General features: G+C 34.8%; 3 protein-coding genes and 1 long non-coding RNA gene across 4 annotated transcripts; 1 reads left to right on the top strand and 3 right to left on the bottom strand.

The window, feature by feature from the left end:
• Positions 1-1,238: 1,238 nt before the first annotated feature.
• LOC107404163 (receptor-like protein EIX1) lies at positions 1,239-7,404 on the bottom strand. Its single transcript, XM_060814487.1, has 4 exons — positions 6,349-7,404; positions 2,906-3,062; positions 1,673-2,644; positions 1,239-1,582 (listed from the first exon to the last, which is right to left on the bottom strand). The coding sequence occupies exons 1-4, from the start codon at positions 7,402-7,404 to the stop codon at positions 1,239-1,241; spliced, it is 2,529 nt and encodes an 842-aa protein (XP_060670470.1).
• Positions 7,405-9,818: 2,414 nt separating this feature from the next.
• Positions 9,819-11,108, bottom strand: LOC132800546 (receptor-like protein EIX2). Its single transcript, XM_060814486.1, has one exon. The coding sequence runs from the start codon at positions 11,106-11,108 to the stop codon at positions 9,819-9,821; it is 1,290 nt and encodes a 429-aa protein (XP_060670469.1).
• An 11-nt stretch (positions 11,109-11,119) lies between these two features.
• LOC132800545 (receptor-like protein EIX2) lies at positions 11,120-12,178 on the bottom strand. The gene has a single exon (XM_060814485.1). The coding sequence runs from the start codon at positions 12,176-12,178 to the stop codon at positions 11,120-11,122; it is 1,059 nt and encodes a 352-aa protein (XP_060670468.1).
• A 2,369-nt stretch (positions 12,179-14,547) lies between these two features.
• Positions 14,548-17,968, top strand: LOC112491716 (uncharacterized). Its single transcript, XR_009635847.1, has 4 exons — positions 14,548-14,874; positions 15,130-15,210; positions 16,886-17,044; positions 17,397-17,968. It is a non-coding gene; the product is annotated as an uncharacterized LOC112491716 (long non-coding RNA).
• The last annotated feature ends 474 nt before the right edge of the window (positions 17,969-18,442 follow it).

Below are 18,442 nucleotides of genomic sequence, written 5' to 3'. Positions count from 1 at the left end.
GTGATATAAATGATACAAGATCTACCTCAAGCTACTGCACTTTGATAGGAGGGAATTTGGTCACTTGGAGAAGCAAAAAACAGAATGTTGTAGCAAGGAGTAGTGCAGAGGCAGAATTCTGCTCTGTTGCACATACGTTTTGTGAAGTGTTATGGATCAAAAGACTCCTAGAAGAATTGAAGATTCCTACACCAGCACCTATTAAAGTCTATTGTGATAACAAGGCAGCTATTTCCATAGCTCATAATCCAGTTCTACAAGATAGAACAAAACATGTAGAAGTGGATAAACATTTCATCAAGGAGAAGATAGACAGCGGTGTGATATGTGTGTCTTCATACCCACCATGAGCCAAGTAGCGGATGTTCTTACCAAAGCACTTCCTAGAGGGCAGTATGAGAACTTAGTTAGCAAGCTTGCCATGAGTGATATATTCATGCCAGCTTGAGGGGGAGTGTTGGAAGATTTTGTACATATGTGTTTGATTATGTGTGTTTTTTTTTTTTTTTTTTTAGGTAGTTATGAGCTGTACAGATATTTAGGAATCAATTTTATTTTATTTTATTTATATTTAGAATTAGGGGATTTATTACCTATTATGTATCCTAGAAAATGTTATAAAACCTAATGTACAGAAGCATAATAAAATATCCCATTATTCACATTTTTTCTGTTTCTATTTTATAATAACAAATTACAACGAGGTTGGGATAGAGAAACAACAGAATATATATATATATATATATATATATATCACATTATCTTATTCCTTCAGGCTATCAACATTGTCCTAAACTCATACTGCTTTCTCCTCTGGATACTTGGTGAGGCTTCTCACTTTCCCATTTTGAAGTCATGAGGAATAGCAACCTTTTCCTTAGAGCTCTATCATATCACTGAACCTTCACAATTTGTACTTGCATAAAAATTGAGATTTTCCAATATAATACAGTACATACTTCCCTCTCCCTTCTACATAAAAATAGAAAAATAAATAATAATTATAAACTAGGAAAAAAAATACTTTGAAGATTGAAATATAGATACAGAAGTGACGGTTAATAGATGAGAAACAGAGTCAAATAAACATAATACAATTTATAAATGAAATTATAAGAGCTATTAGGTGAAAAGGGAACTTGACAAGTAACATGAGTAACATGAGTTGACATAAACTAGTGACAAAGAAAGCAGAGTATGCATTTCAAGATAACAAAGTGAAGAAAGAAAGCATACTCTCATCTTCTTTGGTTCCTCTGCTGTCTAGTTCTATACTTCAACCACAGGAATAGTATTCTATCTACAACTTTCTCAACATCATTGAAGTATGCTACACTCCAAGACCTTTTCATCGCGATTACCAGATAAGGAACAAGAATTCCCACTGCAAATCCCAATCCAACACTCAAGTAAAACCACTTATCGGTAGAAGTGTCACCACTTCTACTATTCTTCGAAGTATTCAATCCCTTTTCTGGATCAACATCATCTTCATCATCACTTGGACATTTTACATCAAGTGGAATATCACAAAGGCCAATGTTTCCAGCAAAAAGGGGTGCATCAAAAGTTGTCATATGATCTGTATAAGGGATCCTACCACAGAAGTTATTGTTTGACAAAATCAGGAACCCCAAAAATAAGAGTGATGCCAAACTTCAAGGAATAGCACCTGAGAGCTTATTACTTGAGAGATCAAGTGATGACAATTGCTTCAACTTTGAAATGCTCTCTGGAATGTGTCCACTGATACGGTTTCTTAACAAATTTAGAAACACTAAACCCGACAATTTTGTTATCTCTCTTGGAAGATCTCCACTCAAATTATTTCCAGAGAGATCCATGTTGACTACAAGGGAGGGGATCTTGCTGAAAATCAAAGACTGGTCTTTCATATTCACAACCAAGTTTTCTTCATAAATTTTTCCAAACATCCCATAGAGTAGATGGCGGTTTATGTTTTGGACTCGTGTCATAGCTTTGAAATCTCCAAAGCTAGCTGGTATGCTACCTTGGAACCGATTTTCTGCCAGGTCCAGGACTTGCTTTGAACTTAAATTTGATAGCACCGGTGGAAGTTCTCCCGAAAATGCATTGCCTCTCAATTTGAGAATTCTTAGTCCTTCAAGACCTTTCCCAATCCATGCTGGAATTGTACTTGTTAATCTGTTGTTTCCAAGATCCAACGTCTCCAAACTTGCTAAGTTTTGGAAAGATGATGGGATCTCTCCAGAGAGGTTGTTGTCATTTAGGTGCAATGTTTGAAGCATACTTAAGAAGCCTAAGTCAGTAGGGATACTTCCAGATAAATTGTTTTTACTAAGGTCCAGTGCTTTAATGTAAAAACAATTCACAAAGACTGATGGAATACTTCCTATTAGGTTGTTATTGGAAAGATCAATGACTTGAAGACTAGGATTGTTGCTTATAGAAGCTGGGATTTCTCCAGTTATTTGGTTGTCGGAAATTGAGAGGAAAATTAGGGAACCACTAATGTTATATGGAATAGTACCAGAAAGTTTAATTTTGGATACATTGAGAAAGTAAAAATCGTCACTTGGAAGAGGAATGGACCCTTTGAAGAGGTTTGAGCTGACATCAACCACTGCGTTTGATGCCAAGTTTAGAAGACTTGGCAGATGACCTTATAATCGATTGTAAGAAATATTCAACGATGATAGCTTAGAGGAATGTCCCAAAACCAGTTTGGAATGGAGCCAGAAATGTTAGCATCTGACAAATCCAAATCATTGACTTCCTTTTGTGAGTTAAGCCATGCAGGAAACGAAGGACCCAAATGGCATGAAATGTATGTCAAGACGCCAGACTTGGAATGTGGGAACCCAATTGGATCTAATATTCATGGTGAAAGAGTTTGAAGATAGGCGTAAATATTTTAGCTTACCGAGATTTGAAAAATGTGTTTCAGTAACCATACCCGTCAATTGATTGGAAGAAACATCCAAAGAAGACAGTTCAGAAAGTTGTCCCAAACTTTTTGGGAGGGGACCATTCAATTCATTCCCATTTAGCCACAGAACAGAAAGATTTTTGTAGTGATCCTAAAGAATCTGGTATAGGACCATATAGAAAGTTATTCGTCAAATCAAGATGGACAAGATTCTTAAGCTGACCAAGCCATTGTGGTAAGCTACCTAACAAGTGATTTTGTGACAATTTCAAGCGCAATAGACTTTCAGAAAGGCAGTTTTCTATGCCTTGATGGAATTCTGGTAAGGTTCCAGTCAAGTTATTATCTGATATACTAAAATACATTAAGTTGCAGAGTTTTCCAATTGAGCTTGGAATCTCACCCTCAACATTGTTTGTAACACCCCGCCCTAAAGTACAACGTAAATTTTCCAACTTTGACCGAGGTTGACCATTGACTGTTGACTTTGACCGTTGACCATTGACCAAGGGGTCAAAAGTTGACTTTCTGACTCGGATGGAATTCTAGGTTGACTGAGGTACCGTTACGAAGTACATGTTGGCACAAATTTGTAGACTAGTAGCACGTTGAAAACGGAGCTACAGTTTGAAAGTTATAAGCAAAATAAGTCGAGATTCAAACTGTCCAAAAGGTGTTGGGAGTTGACTTTTTATGGTTGTAGAATTTTGCTTTGACTTTTGTATGGTTGTAAAGTACTCGTCGATACGAATTCATAGACTAATAGCACGCTTAAATTGGACACCTGGTTAAAAAGTTATGGACATGTGAAGTTTTTCGAATACTGTAATATTTTAATATATCTGGCTTAAGTGAATAGTGATGCCACTTGTCGACATCTGAGAGGTCCATGTGGGTGAACAGTTTCACCCACGATGGCTTTTATTTTGGCAAAACGGCGGGGGAGGGGAGAGAAAGAGAGAGAGGAGAGAGAGAGGGAGAGAGAAAACCACTGGCCGCCGGAGTTGTAAACTTTTCCGGCTGAATCTTGCCACACGCGCCGGCCAGACAAGGGCGCCTCTCCATTCCCGGCCAACCCCCAAAATTTCACGGCCAACTGACCGGCGATGCGCCCGGATCGGAGCGTTTTCTAGCGACGGCGATTTTTCCCCTCCACCACCGGCCACTGCCGTATGACCCATTTTCGGCCATTTTCAACCCACACGCACCAGCCAACCCTCACCATCTCCTCATTTCCGGCCGGCCCACCAAATTTCACGGTTACCGGACCTCAGACGAGCTGGGATCGGAGTATTTTTCGGCGAGGGGCCGAAAATCTTCAAACCCAAATCTCTTCACCGTCCGGCCTCTGTTTGCCTCATCGCCGGTCCTGTTGGAACCCTCTTTATTCAATCTATAAAACTCCCAAAAATCTCAGCCATCGGCCACCGGACGAGCCGCTGCAGGCGACGGTTGCCAGTGACCGCGACGGCGCGCCGAAGAAATCACTATTCTGGCGAGTACCCAGTTGCACCACCGGTCCTTCCCCACTAATTCCGACCCCCTGAACCCAGACCCGATATCCTTTTCCTCCAATTCGTGACGGTTTGGGAGAATCGAGGCTCTAAAGGCCGAGAGCTTTCTGGCGAGCTTTCAGCCACCACCGGTCCGATCTCCGGGAAGTAAGACCGGATTCATAATCCTCGTCACTCAAGCTTCGATTCGGTATATTACTCATCAATTTTGGTTAACGTTTGTGTTTAATCCCCGGGGTACCGGGTATTATTTACCCGAATAAAATATTATTTTATTTGACTGTGTGTGAATTGTTATTTTAGGAGTACGTGTGGATTGACGAATCGGTCCTATGGTGGATCGTGGGTTAATTGCGTGTTCCAGATGAGTGACCCACATTTAAAACTATTTTGGGGTGATTAATTATATTTATTTGGTGTTAATTTGGTATCTAGAATTATGCTCATGTGGTGGAATTTAAATATAATTGTGGAAAAAATATTATTTTATATATATATATACCCATTGGTGCTAAACGGAAGTTTGGGTTATTAAGAAATTTCCGATTATTATTATTGTGATTTAATTGTATTTATTACGCATGAGTAAGGTATTTTCATTAATTAATTATATCTGGATTTTAATATTATTTTTGGGCATGATTGGTTTAAATATTTCAAGGAAAATATTTGTTTAAATTGGTGGTTTCAAATTTTATAATTATGCTCGTGGAATATTAATTGGTGGACTTTGTGATACGAGAAAAATTATTTGTATATTGTTATCGGTGGTTTTGTACCGGAAATGTTAAAGGAAAATGTGGGATTGTGAATTTGAAAAATGGTGTAATTCCCACGGTGAATTTTGGGAAATTGGTACTTTAATAATAAATTTAATAATTGGTTTTAGACGCACTCATACAGTATTGGTGTTCTGGCTGTATATGTGGATTAGTGTGCAAGTTATTATGTCTCCTGTGAGTTGCCATTGGACCGAGGGTAGGCAAGTTTGATATTGGCCATAGCCGCCCCCCTCTGTGGCCGGGATGACGGTTTCAGCAACGGCACTGTCGGGATGCCGAAGCGACCGTATGCAAGTTTCTCTCTTTAACCCCTCCGTCAGTCGGTGCTCGAGACGCTGGGTATCGGAGAGCATCACTGGTATATGGTGTAGTGCGTCAAGTATAAATTTTCGGATAGAAATTTCAAACCCTAAAGTGTTCTAAAATTATTTATTGTGTTTTATTATATTTTATTTATATTTGGATTATTTAATTATTATTTATTAAATTAACGATTCCTTGATTTTTGGGCATAAGAATAATCGGGTTTTGCGAAAATGTTTTAAAAGGGGAACTTTTCCAACCGAGTGAATGGTGAGAGTTTTGAGAGAAATATTATCTTCAATTAATTATTATCTATTTATTTATTTATTCTTAATTAATCAAGTGTACTATAATTATTATTAATATTATAATTGTACAGTAGTTAGGGTCACTCACTGAGATGATTAGCATCTCATATTTTTAAAATTCCGTTCCCCTAAGTCCAGGTTGGGAGACGTTGATTGTTCGGGGCAAGTCCGACGTCTCAGTTCATTGCCGGAAGTCCAAGAAGCATTTCTTCCCTTTTTCCTCTTCATCTTGTATTGCTCTGTATTTATTTGTATAATGCTCTGTATACTTTATTGGACATGTAGTTGTTATTTATGCACTGATTTACTGTTATTCATTTGGAGTGCTGTAAATTTGTGGAATTATATTGTAGTAACGTGGGAGGAATAAGAGGATGTATATAGAAGTGTGTTTTCAGTGCAGGAAATTGGTGGTAAGTTCAACCCTTAGGGGAGGTTCTGCCAAATTTTCCATTGGAGGGTCCAGTAGGGTTTCTCTGGGATCAGGGTTTGTCTAGGGTTCCGATTAGGAATTTTGAACGGGTCCTGACATTGTTGGCACCAAGGGCTAGGTCAGTGAGAAATGTCAGGTTTCCAATGGAAGCAGGAAGTTTCCCATGAAGTTTATTGCCTGCTAAATTAAGAACTCTTATCATCTCCCACCTTCCTCTAAACAATTGATGGCAACTTGCTGTAAGCTTGTAGTTACTATTAAGAACTAAAATCTGCAAATTAGGGAGGTCACTAAAACCAAGTGGAATTCTTCCATAAAAGTTATTTAATGTTAAATCCAAGGAAACGAGGCTGCTAATATTGACAAGCCAATCAGGTATTTTTGAATTTAAGGAGTTGTAACTGAGATCTAGGACAGCGAGAGAAGTTAAATTTACAAAGGTGAGAGGTGGGATGGGAGCAGATAACATACAACTAGATAGATGCAACTCAGTTAACGATGGAAGCTTTTTCAGTGTCCTAATCCAGTCTGATCCTGCCATTGAAAGATCAACTTCATTCATCACAAGATGCTTTAGAGATATAAGGCCTGTTACCCATTCAAGATTATCAACATGTAATCTCCTAGAGTCCTTCAAATCAAAATATAGCAAGCTAGAGAGGTTTCCTAAATTTGGAGGAACTGCACCACTAAACCCTGCATTTGAGAGGTTTAGATATTGCAAATTTTTCAAAGATCCAAAAAATTCAGTAATTGGGTTGTCATCGAATGTGTTGAAACTCAAGTCTAAATGTCTCAAGGACTTGAGTTTTGTCAATGAAGATCTAATTTCCCCACTAATGTTCCAGAATGCATACCTGCCAGAAGAATCCAAACCAGCTTCAGCTTCTGGATATGGATTATGGAGATCCACTGAAATAACAGCTCCAGTAGTGTTCTCACAGCTTATTCCCCACCACTGACAGCAGTTGCTTCCCTCCCATGAAGAAAGCCGGTTTTCAGGATCATGAAGTCCATTCTTGAAGTCAATAAGAGCTTCTCGGTCTGACTCCAAGCAATTCATCAACTTAGCATCAGTGTTAGGAAGAAATTCTCCTATAATTATAAAGCAGAGAATCGGTAACATTAATGGAAGCCCCGCAATTGTTCCCATCATAGGAACAACCTTTATGTGAAAAAAAAAAAAAAAAAAAGGTGTTTTGGTGAAGAGGAAGAAGAAACTTTGCATTCAAAGTAACATATAAAGCAATGTGAAGTAGTGGCTGTATTTATCCATGATAAAGTTAGTGGTGATTAATAATTTCAAATTGCCAAAAGCATTGTCTCTAACTAACTCCATCAAAAACCTTTAAAAACTATGTTCTCCTCTGTTGTTCCGATCAATTCACTTTCGGTATTACGTGGTGATGACAAATAGTATTAACCCGTTATGAATTTGTTGACAAGCAGGTTCTTTTTCCAAGCCAATGAGGAAATCGCTTCCTTTTCTTTTTCTTAGCTCTGTTGGTGAGTGGTTTCTGCCAGATTCTGTGCAGAAAATGATAAACTATACAAAAAGACTACAACTAAATCTAATAATGATCATCAGCTTCGTTTTTCAAAAATTTGTTGCAGTTTATTCCACAAAAGGCTTTTACTTTAATAATGACATTTGGCATATAGTTGGAATTGGTTGCATCCTTAAGACCCTTTTGATTTTTCAAACCTGCTTTCTCTCTTTTTCTTTCTCTGCAAATGGAATATAGATTTGGAAAGCCCCACAGAGTGATTTAGTAGAAGAAAATGGGCATAGCATTTGATTAAAATAAAAGGTACAAAAAAGAAACCTTTAAAGCATTCCATAGTAGGCTTTTTTATTTTCAATGGCTTAAGTCTTTGATATAATATAAAACTGAAGTACGCTTCGCAAGATTTTATAGGCTTCATTCAAAGATTCTATCATTCCCAATATGAATAAGGAACTAGAAAATCCTACTGAAATTCTCAATCCAACACTAAAGATGTAACCAATATTATGTAGAACATCATCATCATCATCATCATCATCATCACCTAGACAATTTACAGTAGGTGGAGTAGAACTCAGACGATCTTCTATTATCATATCTTCTTACCAAATCAATAAGGAAGCCACTGAGAAAATTCCATGAGATAATGCAATTGAGTCTATCTGATATCGGTGTAAATTTTTTTATTCTTAGCTTTCTTGGTGACAAAGTTCCCTGCCAGCTTTTATGCAGAATACAAGAAAGACTATATATTACTTGTTTAATATAGATAATAATGATCAGCTTCATTTTTGCAAATTGTTTGCAAGTTCATTCCACAAAGCAGGCTTACTTTAATAATGACATTCCACAGAGTGATTTAGTGGGACATGACGTTACAGCATTTGATTAAAATAAAAGGTAATTAAATGGACCCTTTAAACCATTCTGTAGTTTATACTATGACGTTTGAAAATTGTTTTTTTAGTTGTTGGGCCATAATCGTCTAGGTTTTACTTGTCATGGCTGGAGCTTAACATAAAAAACTATTCCTTTCCACCCCCTTCAATTACAATCTGTCATGGTTCAACATATGTGGAAATTTTTAAAAAATGATTGATCTAAAGCTATATATATATATATATTTTATATCCATCATCCATGTTAACTAATAAATACTTAATTTCTACTTTCACCTGGTAGAATAACATAATCCGTATAAATTTATTTTGGAAACGAAAATTAGTCCTAAGCAGATTTTAATTTAAATAAATGAATAAAAGTGGTATTGAGAATGGTTGACAAAGTAACAGAGCCTATATACTACCATAGTAAATCCAAGTAAGAACACATTATTAAGGGGAAAAAAAAACTAGTTAGTCCTTAAACTTGTGGTTTTATAAGTAACACAAAGTATGTCAACGCCTGATATATACTAGTATTGTTAAGGGAATGATCATAACATGCTAACGAATGCTTAAACTGGCAAATTATATTTATTTATTTATTTTATCAGGCACTCTGTACTTGCACTCACTCTGTAGCCCATCAAAAATAGCTGTTTGTAAGACTAGTTATCTCTGAAGTCTAAACAGAGATAGAAAATTTGTTGGACTACAAAATTCTAGTCAGGCTTGTGTACATATACTCCAATTTATTTTTGGGACAACCAATATATAGATATAGTTATCATACAATTTTATAGTCCTCTGCTTTCATTGAGATATTGATTTTTTTTTTTTTTTGTTTTTTTTTTTTTTCTGTGAAGCAGATGCAAAATTTTAAATTGCAAAAACAAAATACAGAGTTGTCACCTAAAACCAAGTTTTTTTGGTTTGAATGATCATCTTCAAAGTAAATAAAAGATTTATTTGTTCATTCAAGCACGAGGAAGTTATATGCATAGCTCTTTAAGCTTCCAGTAATTGAAGGAAAATCTGAATACAGAGATCGCCCTTCTTTCTGTAGCCTGATAATCAAGAAACTCTATCTTCCCTGGTGATGCCTTCTTGTCCTCTGTTGTATGGTTGTATCTTTCAACCACAGATATAGAATCCTTTTAACAAGATCATCTGCAACATCAAAGTAGAAAACACTCCAAGATTTTCTCATTGCAATTATCAGAATTCCAGCCGCAAATCCCAATCCAATACTCGAAGTAAAACCACTTATCAACAAAGCTGTCACCAGACTCACCACTTGTAGTATACTTATCCGGATCATCGCCTGGACATTTTAAAGTAAGTGGATCACCGCAAAGTCCTGGGTTTCCAGCAAAAGAGGATGCTTCAAAAGTTGTCAAATGATCCTTGTAAGGGATCCTACCTGAGAAGTTCTTGTTTGACAAATTCATGTAGCCCAAAGATGAGAGTGATGCCATACTTCGAGGAATAGCACCTGTGAACTTATTACTTGAGAGATCAAGTGATGACAATTGCTTCAACTCCGAAATCCTCTTGGGAATGTGTCCACTAATATGATTTCTGGACAAGTTCAAAAAAACTAATCCCAATAATTTTGTTATTTCTCCAGGAAGATCTCCAGTCAAATTATTTCCTGAGAGATCTAAGCAAACTACAAGGTTGAGGATCTTGTTGAATATTCGAGACTGGCCTTTCATAGTCAAAACAACATTTTCTTCATAATACTTGCTGATTATCATAGATACCGATTGTAAGTTGAGTGCCCCATAGAATAAATAAATGTTATTGGTTTGGACTTCCGACATAGCTTTGAAATCTCCAAAGCAAGCAGGAATGCTGCCATTCAACTGATTTTCTGCCAAGTCCAGGACTTGTAACGAACTTAAGTTTGATAGCGCCGATGGAAGTTCTCCAAAAAATGCATTCGACCTCAAGATGAGAATCCTCAAACTTTGGAAACCTGCTCCAATCCATGGTGGAATTCTACCCATTAATCTGTTGTTTCCAAGATCCAGAGTTTCCAAACTTGATAAGTTTTGGAAAGATGATGGGAGCTCTCCTGAGAACTCGTTGTCGTCTTGGTGCAATGTTTGAAGCATACTTAGCTGACCTAAGGATCCAGGAATATTCGCAGGTAAATTGTTCTTACTGAGGTCTAATACCTGGAGCATTGAACTTTCCCCTTTGCATGATGGAATACTTCCTGTTAAGCTGTTATTTGAAAGATCAATGACTTGGGCAAATCTCTTACATATAGAAGCTGGGATTTCTCCATCTATCTGGTTGTTCGAAATAGAGAGAAAACTAACTGAACCATCAAAGTTACTTGGCATAGGACCAGAAAATCTATTATTGGACAAATCACGTAAGTCACTCCTGAAAATTGGAAGAGTAATGGGACCTTCAAGTAACCCGGGTAAAGTTCCAGTCAAGTTATTACTTGACATATGAAAATGCATCAGGTTGCAAAGTTTGCCAATGGATCTTGGAATCCCTCCCTCAATATTATTCTTTCTGAGATCGAGTTTCCAATGGAACTGGGAAGTTCCCCATGTAGTTTATTGGAAAATAAATTGACTACTTCTATCTTCTCCCATCGTCCCATCAACAATTTATTGCAACTTCCTCTGATATTGTCATTCTCAGCAAGATTTAAAAACTGCAAATTTGGCAACTCGCCAAAACCAAGTGGAATTCTTCCAAACAAGTCACTATTGCTTATATCCAACGTAACATCGCTGCTAATATTGACAGGCCAATCAGGTATTTTTGAATTGAAGGTGTTAAGACTAAGATCTAATACAACAAGAGAAGTTATATTTACAAAGGTAAGAGGTGGAATGGAACCGGATAAACTACAGAAAGATAGATGCAACTCAGTTAAGAATGGGAGTTTGTTTAGTGTCCTAATCCAGTTTGATCCTACCATTGAAAGATTAACTTCATTCATGATTAGATGCCTTAGTGAAACTAGACCTGTTACCCACTCAAGATTATGAACAAGTAAATCCAACGACTCGATATCAAGATACTGCAAGCTAGAGAGGTTTCCTAAATTTGGAGGAAGTGCACCACTAAACCCAGCATTTGACAGGTTTAGATATTGCAAATCTTTCAAATATCCAAAAAATTCAGGAATCAGATTGTCATTGAATGTGCTGAAACTCAAGTCCAAATGTCTTAAGGACTTCAGTTTTGTCAATGAAGGTCTAATTTCTCCACTGAGGCTCCAGAAGTCATGCCTGCTAGAAGAACCATGTGGATTATGGAGATCAACTGCAATAACAGCTCCAGTAGTGTTGTTGCAGCTTATTCCTTGCCATTGACAACAGTTGCTTCCCTTCCATGAAGAAAGCCGGTTTTCAGGGTCATGAAGGTCAGTCTTAAAGTCCATAAGAGCTTCTTTGTCTGAATCCAAGCAATTCACCATCTCAGCATCAATTCTGGGAAGAAATTCTCGTGCCATAAAGCAGAGAATCAGTAACGTTAATAATGGAATCCATGTAACTGTTTCCATGAGGTACAACATTTATGCCACACCAAAAACAAAATCTCAATATAAGCTTCGTTTTTTATAAGAGGATGAAGAAACTTTGAATTCAATGTAATATATATAAACAATTTAACATAGTACTTGGCTCTATACATTATTGTTTTCTTTTTAATTAAATAGTGGATATATTTATGAATGAAAAAGTTAGTGCTGATAATATAAAATTGTTAAAAGCTAGTTCCTCCATTGTTGTTCCACGGTGATGATGACAATTAATAGTAGTATAGACTCAATACCGACTTTGAAGACAAACTGGTCTTGTCCAAAAGAGAATGAAGAGGCCACTGAGAAAATGTCTTTACCTGCTTTTATGCATAAAAGAATAAACTATAATAAAAAAGACCACAAGCCAGTAATATATATCATTAGCTTAATGTAAGATATAATGATCATCAGCTTCATTTTTGAAAATTTGCTGGAATCTATTCCACCAAAAAAGACCCACTTTAATAATGAAGTTATGGATATGGTTGGAATTTGTTGCTTCTTTCATGCCTTTAGTTTCTTCAATCCTGCTTTCTCTGTTTTCTTTATCTGCAAAGAGATGAAATTTGAAAGCCCCACATAGTGATTTGTGGGGGAGAAAATTGGCACAATATTAATTCGATTAAAATAAAGGGCAAATAGAGAATTGAAGCGTGTTTCTTCAGTAGTTGGGTTGGATCGTAATCATCTAGCTTTTGCCTTTCATGATCTCTGAAACTTAACATATATATGAAACTATTCGTTTTCATAACCCCTTCCAATTATAATTTATAAATAGACCACAATAAAGCATCTCTGAAATTTTTGAAAATTGAATGATTCATTTTAGTGTGTATTACTATTTAATTTCTACAGGTCATAATTTTGCTATAATGCACTCTGGAAATAAAATTCAAGCTAAGCAGATTATTTAAATAATCAAAATAAAAAAAGTATACAAAGTCTTTTTTTTTCCTCTGAAGATGAAATAAAAATAGTATACAAAAACCTTCTCTCTCTCTCTCTCTCTCTCTCTGTGAAAATGGTAGACAAATTAATAAAGCCTACATATACACATAGCAAACCCAACTAAGAATGCATTATCAAGGAGAGGAGGGGGAACACTTGGGGAACACTTGATAGCCCTTAAACTTGTGATTTTATAATTATTGCAAAACCATGAAAATCAAAGAATTAATTATTATATTTATGTGGCTCACATGTATTTCAGTTCAACTAACTGAAGTTGGTTTCATTCAAAGATTTTCTCATTGCTAATATGAATAAGGATCCTGCAGAGATTCCGAATCCAACATTGAAGCTGTCACCACTACCATCTAAAACATCATCATTGTCACCTGGACAATTTTACTTTAGGTGACAAAGTCAATAAGGAAGCCATTGAGAAAATTCCAAGTGATAATGCTATTGTGTCTGCTACCTGATCATGATGTCAAATATTTTATCCGTAGCTTGAAGTTCTCTGTCAGCTTTTATGCAGAAAAGAATAAAGAATAACAAAAATTGTTACTAGCAAGTTTATATATATATTACTTATTTAGCATAAAAGATATTGAACATCAGTTTCATTTTGCCAAATTTTCTTGCAAATTTTTTTTTTTTTTTTTTTTCACAAAACAGGCTTACATCAATAACTATATTTCACAGAGTGATTAGCGCAAGCTAGAGAGGTTTCTTAAATAAAGATGAATTGCACCACTAAACTTAGTATTTGAGATGTTTTAACACTAAACTTAGTATTTGTGTATCGTTAAGTATTTGAGAGGTTTTAACACTAAACTTAGTATTTGTGTATTAATTGTTTATTTATTTTTATAAACATGTAATTTTCTTATATAAACAAACAATTATGAAACATACTTTCGAAATGTTCGTCCAAAAAAATTAAAATGGTTATATCAATATCTATTTGAAAATCACAAATAAGGGGTATTGTAAACAAGAAAAATTAAATTGATAAAAAAATATTTTTGATATTAATTTGTGTTCAGCATAATATGGAGATTATAAAGTGAAGGGATCTTCCTCCTCATATTCCATTTATTAGAAAGGTAAACTTTTTCACCCAAAAAAAAAAAAAAAAAAAAAAAGAGAGAGAAAGAAAAAATCCCAAATGTAAAATTTTACTAAATTGGGCTGAAATTAGGCATATAATGGCCATCAGTCAAGCCCAATTTTCAGCTGACCCTCATGCTAGTTGGGCTAGGAAAGCGAGAGAGAAAATTAATAATAATATTGACAATAATTTGAATTTTGAAAAACCAACGGTAAGAAAAATTCGAATTTAGGAACGGCAATATTTTCTTTCCCTGGTTTTTAGCCCTTGTTATATTTCTACATTATGAAACTTCTCATGCTGAAACCCTTCTGTTTCTCTGGAAGGAAAATAATAATAATAATAATAATGGGTCAGACAGAGGAACAGAGATTGTTGAAAAAGGTGATGAGATCGGCAGGTGTCTGCGACGCCATCAATCGGCGTTCCCAGAGAAATTGGGCAAGACAGAGACTTTTTCTTACCCTCTGATTACTATTTAGGGCTTTTGTCTCATTTTTTAGGGCTTATTATTATTTTTTGTTTTCACTCTCTGTGGTGTATCTTAACTTCTACTGTCTTTGGTGTGCAGGTGTTTGAAAGCACAAATCAGAGGATTCCTAAATGTTTAATGGTAAAGGTGCGTAATTTTCTTAATTGCCTTTTGGGTTTTGAAAAGGAAAGAAAATAACTTGATTTTTATCATATTTTTCTTCTAATTTTCTTCTTGTTTTATAATTGTGGTTGTGGGTTTGACTCGAACAACCAACATTGGAATTGCTGGTTATAATTGTTTTGGAAATCACATAGTTTTGTAATTTACGATGTATGGGTTTTGCTTTTTTATGGGGTCTGATGGTTGGGTTTTTTTTTTTTATTGATTGAATCCTTGCAGGTTGTGGTTACCGGGTAATTGTTTTGGGAGTGACTGAACTGAAGAAGCATCATTGAGATTGCTGGTGATCATGGTTACCAGGTAATGGTTTCGAAAATCACATAAATCATGTCATTTTCACACATGGGTTTTGCTTTTGGATTCAGTCTGATGGGTGATTTAATTATTTAGACAATTTTGATTTGCATGCAACTCAGAGAAGTAAATGTTGTTAGATTTGTTTGTGCAGTAAAATTGTTAGATTTGTTTGTACAATAAAATTACATTTCCAAGTGTGCTTGTATATTTGGTTGTTTCCCCTTTTAAGTGATTTTTTCATAAAATACTTGAACAGTGTTAGGAGGAAAATAAATCATTTATATTAGATCAATGACTTATACAAAACAATTACATGGACATAGCATAAAACATCCATACATGCAGCGGGATCCACACACATGATAACCTTTGGGACACTAACACATAAACACTTAGCATTATTTACTAACTCTAACATGAGAGCTCTCTCTCTAGGAGCCTACTCTACTCAATGAGTAACTCACATTACATGGCACCCTAGCTTCCCTTTTTATAGCATGCCCATGTCGGTTGCTAAATTCACTCAGACCTTCTGGATTTCTCTTCAAAGTCGGTGCAAAACTTAGATATTTTCTTCACCAATTCCAAAGCTTTACTTGCTGTCCAAATATATAATTCTAAAAACACCAGTCAATGTTGAATATCCTTCAAATAGTTACTCAAGTATACAAAATATTTAACAAGCAACCTAACAACAAATGAAACATCATTGAAGTTAGGACAAACAAGAAAAGAAAAAGGAGAGCAAAACTAAAGAAAATTAAAGACTTAAAAGAGAAAAAACACAATGAGGTGGTAATCTGAAAGGAAATTCATTCTTCTTGGTAGTTGGCAGGTGACTCGTAAAAAATGATGTGAATTTTTAGGTAAGGTAGTAGCAGGGTGACTCAAAAGGGGTGGTGAAAATGCATAAAGAAGGTGCCACTTGGGGTTTATAATAGACACCATCTAATGCATGGGATCTGACAAGGCTTGGCATGATCCAAGTAAGACCTTACATTACCAAGTATTAGCTAATATAATTTGCATCTTGTGCTGGTATCTTGTTATTGATTGAATGAGTTTAAACTATTATGAATCAGTTTAAGTGTAAAAACTAAAGTTATGTAGTATTGAAATCCTAAAACATTTGGACCTCTGATTCCATCCATGTTTTAAACATAAGTTACGTAACTGTGTTAACCTCCAAAACATGATCAGATTTTTCAATGTTTATTAATGTAGAAATAATTTTAAATAAAAGTTGACAATAAAATTGATTTTTTATTATTTTAAAAAGGTGTAAGAGGCATAATTAAATGGACTTTACATGATATCTGTTTTTAAGATGTGAAAACGGTTATGCTCTTTGCCAACTGCTAACTATGACATTATTGCATTAGTTATGTGTGCTTTTCGGGCATATTGGCATTCTGGTCTAGATTTCGAACCATTACAAAGATTTCCAAAACTATGGTGCTTGCAACTGTGTCATGTTGCAAGTGGTTGTTATTCATATTCCCAAACAAGAATAACATACTTGCAAATGGTTGCAGGCTTCCCTGCTGGTTTGTTAGTCCAAATCCCCCGGATGGTGTCTACCACATTGAGTTTCCTCTGTCTTTTTTCTCTTTTAATATTCTTAAGAGTATATGATGTATACCATGATTAAATCAACCTAGTCTTCCTTAATTCTCAGTTTCTGACTTCAAATTTGGATGGGGAAACTAATGTAACGATCAGAAAGGCATCTGAATGGAATAGGGATTGTTTAACTCCAGAGAAAGTGTCTGCATTTTGGTTGGCAAGGAGAGCACGTTACATTCAAGCATGCCTAATGCATGCTTACTTTGCAAAGGTATAAATAATTTTTCTTGTCGTTTTGTACCTTATTCTCAATTGATCTATCTTTTACTTTTCAAAAAATAAAATTCTCGTATTTATTAGTCATGTTCAAAAACTGTAAGTGGTGATCTATGTGACATTTGCTTAAAGTCCTACCGCCATGACATTACAGTTTATCCTCAATAGTTTATCAGTTTTATATTTTTGCTCATTACGTTTGGTTTTGTTTATCTTACGATATGTATATTTCCATGACAGACTTGCTTACCTGCACATGTACATGTATTTTTTTTTTTTTGGTAAATCACTTGTACATGTACTTGGATGATAGTCTTGCTGATAATTTTCATTTTTTATTTCTGTAGTAATTACAGCTGGTCTTTGGCTTCCCTCTATACACAATAAAAGACTTTTCATTGATGTGTAAATAAGAAAATGTCTGGGGTGTATGTATATTATTTGTAAAGCAAGGTTGAGTCCCTCTGTACTCTTTGTTAATAAAAAAATATGAAATTTTTGGCGTTTGGGTGAAGAGAATAATGCGGGAATTGCCCGAGGTTCTCTTCCTTCTTGTTGGAGTGCTGTGCGTGTCTCTCTTTCTGTCTCTCATTTGCTTCCTTTCCCTATGTCCTTAAAAAAATTAAATGTAAACAAAAAAAAAAAAAAAAAAAAAAAAACAAACAAACAAAAAAAAAAAAGAAAAAGAAAGGAGCTATACTTTTATTATAAAATAATATATACACCAAAAAAAAAAAAAAAAAAACATAAAATGAAACGCATTGAAGAAACCAACCATTAAACAAATAAGAAATTAGTAAAAGATTATATGTGCAAAAAGAACACTTAAGTAAATTAGTAATGATTTAAAAAAAGAAGTAAATTAGTAAAACAGCCTAAAATAGGCCTAAAAAAACAAAATAAAAAAAATAAAATAAGAAATTTGAAATACACGTTAAGAAAAGTAATGAAATTAGTAAACTTAGCTCAAATAAGAAATTAACAATATTTTTATATTGTTAAGTTTTAATATATATTGTTATTATCTCACTAAAAACAGCTTTATAAAGAATATAATTTAAAATATTCTTCATCTAAATATAGTTTACACAATTTTAATATACCTAAAAAACCTAAAAAGAAAAAAATTAATTACTTGTAATAATTATTAAGGATATAGTCTTAAAAAGTTTAAGACTAGTAGATAATTTAATATTTAAGTTTTTTTTTTTTCTTAAGTTTTTCTAGTACTATTTAATCAAAAAAAGTTTATCAGATATTCAAGTATAAATTTAACAGTACATTGAAACTAAGATTTATCTTAAAAAACAGTTATTGGATAAAAGGCTTACATGTAATAATTATCAACATAGATAAAAATAATGCATTATAATGGATGAAAGACACACCATTA

The sequence above is a fragment of the Ziziphus jujuba genome, chromosome 2 (assembly GCF_031755915.1).
Source record: "Ziziphus jujuba cultivar Dongzao chromosome 2, ASM3175591v1".
Taxonomy (NCBI): Eukaryota; Viridiplantae; Streptophyta; class Magnoliopsida; order Rosales; family Rhamnaceae; genus Ziziphus; species Ziziphus jujuba.
The sequence above is the reverse complement of the archived record's forward strand: the minus strand, read 5'-3'. Positions and strand labels throughout refer to the sequence as shown.

Excerpts from the sequence above, each read along its gene's own strand:
- LOC107404163 (XM_060814487.1), bottom strand. The coding sequence starts at position 7,404 with ATGGGAACAATTGCGGGGCTTCCATTAATGTTACCGATTCTCTGCTTT. Across the intron at positions 3,063-6,348 it reads TAGCCCTTGGTGCCAACAAT|GATCACTACAAAAATCTTTC; the intron begins GTCAGGACCCGT and ends CAGATTCTTTAG. Across the intron at positions 1,583-1,672 it reads CTCAAGTAATAAGCTCTCAG|ATCATATGACAACTTTTGAT; the intron begins GTGCTATTCCTT and ends TCCCTTATACAG.
- LOC132800546 (XM_060814486.1), bottom strand. The coding sequence starts at position 11,108 with ATGTCAAGTAATAACTTGACTGGAACTTTACCCGGGTTACTTGAAGGT.
- LOC132800545 (XM_060814485.1), bottom strand. The coding sequence starts at position 12,178 with ATGGAAACAGTTACATGGATTCCATTATTAACGTTACTGATTCTCTGC.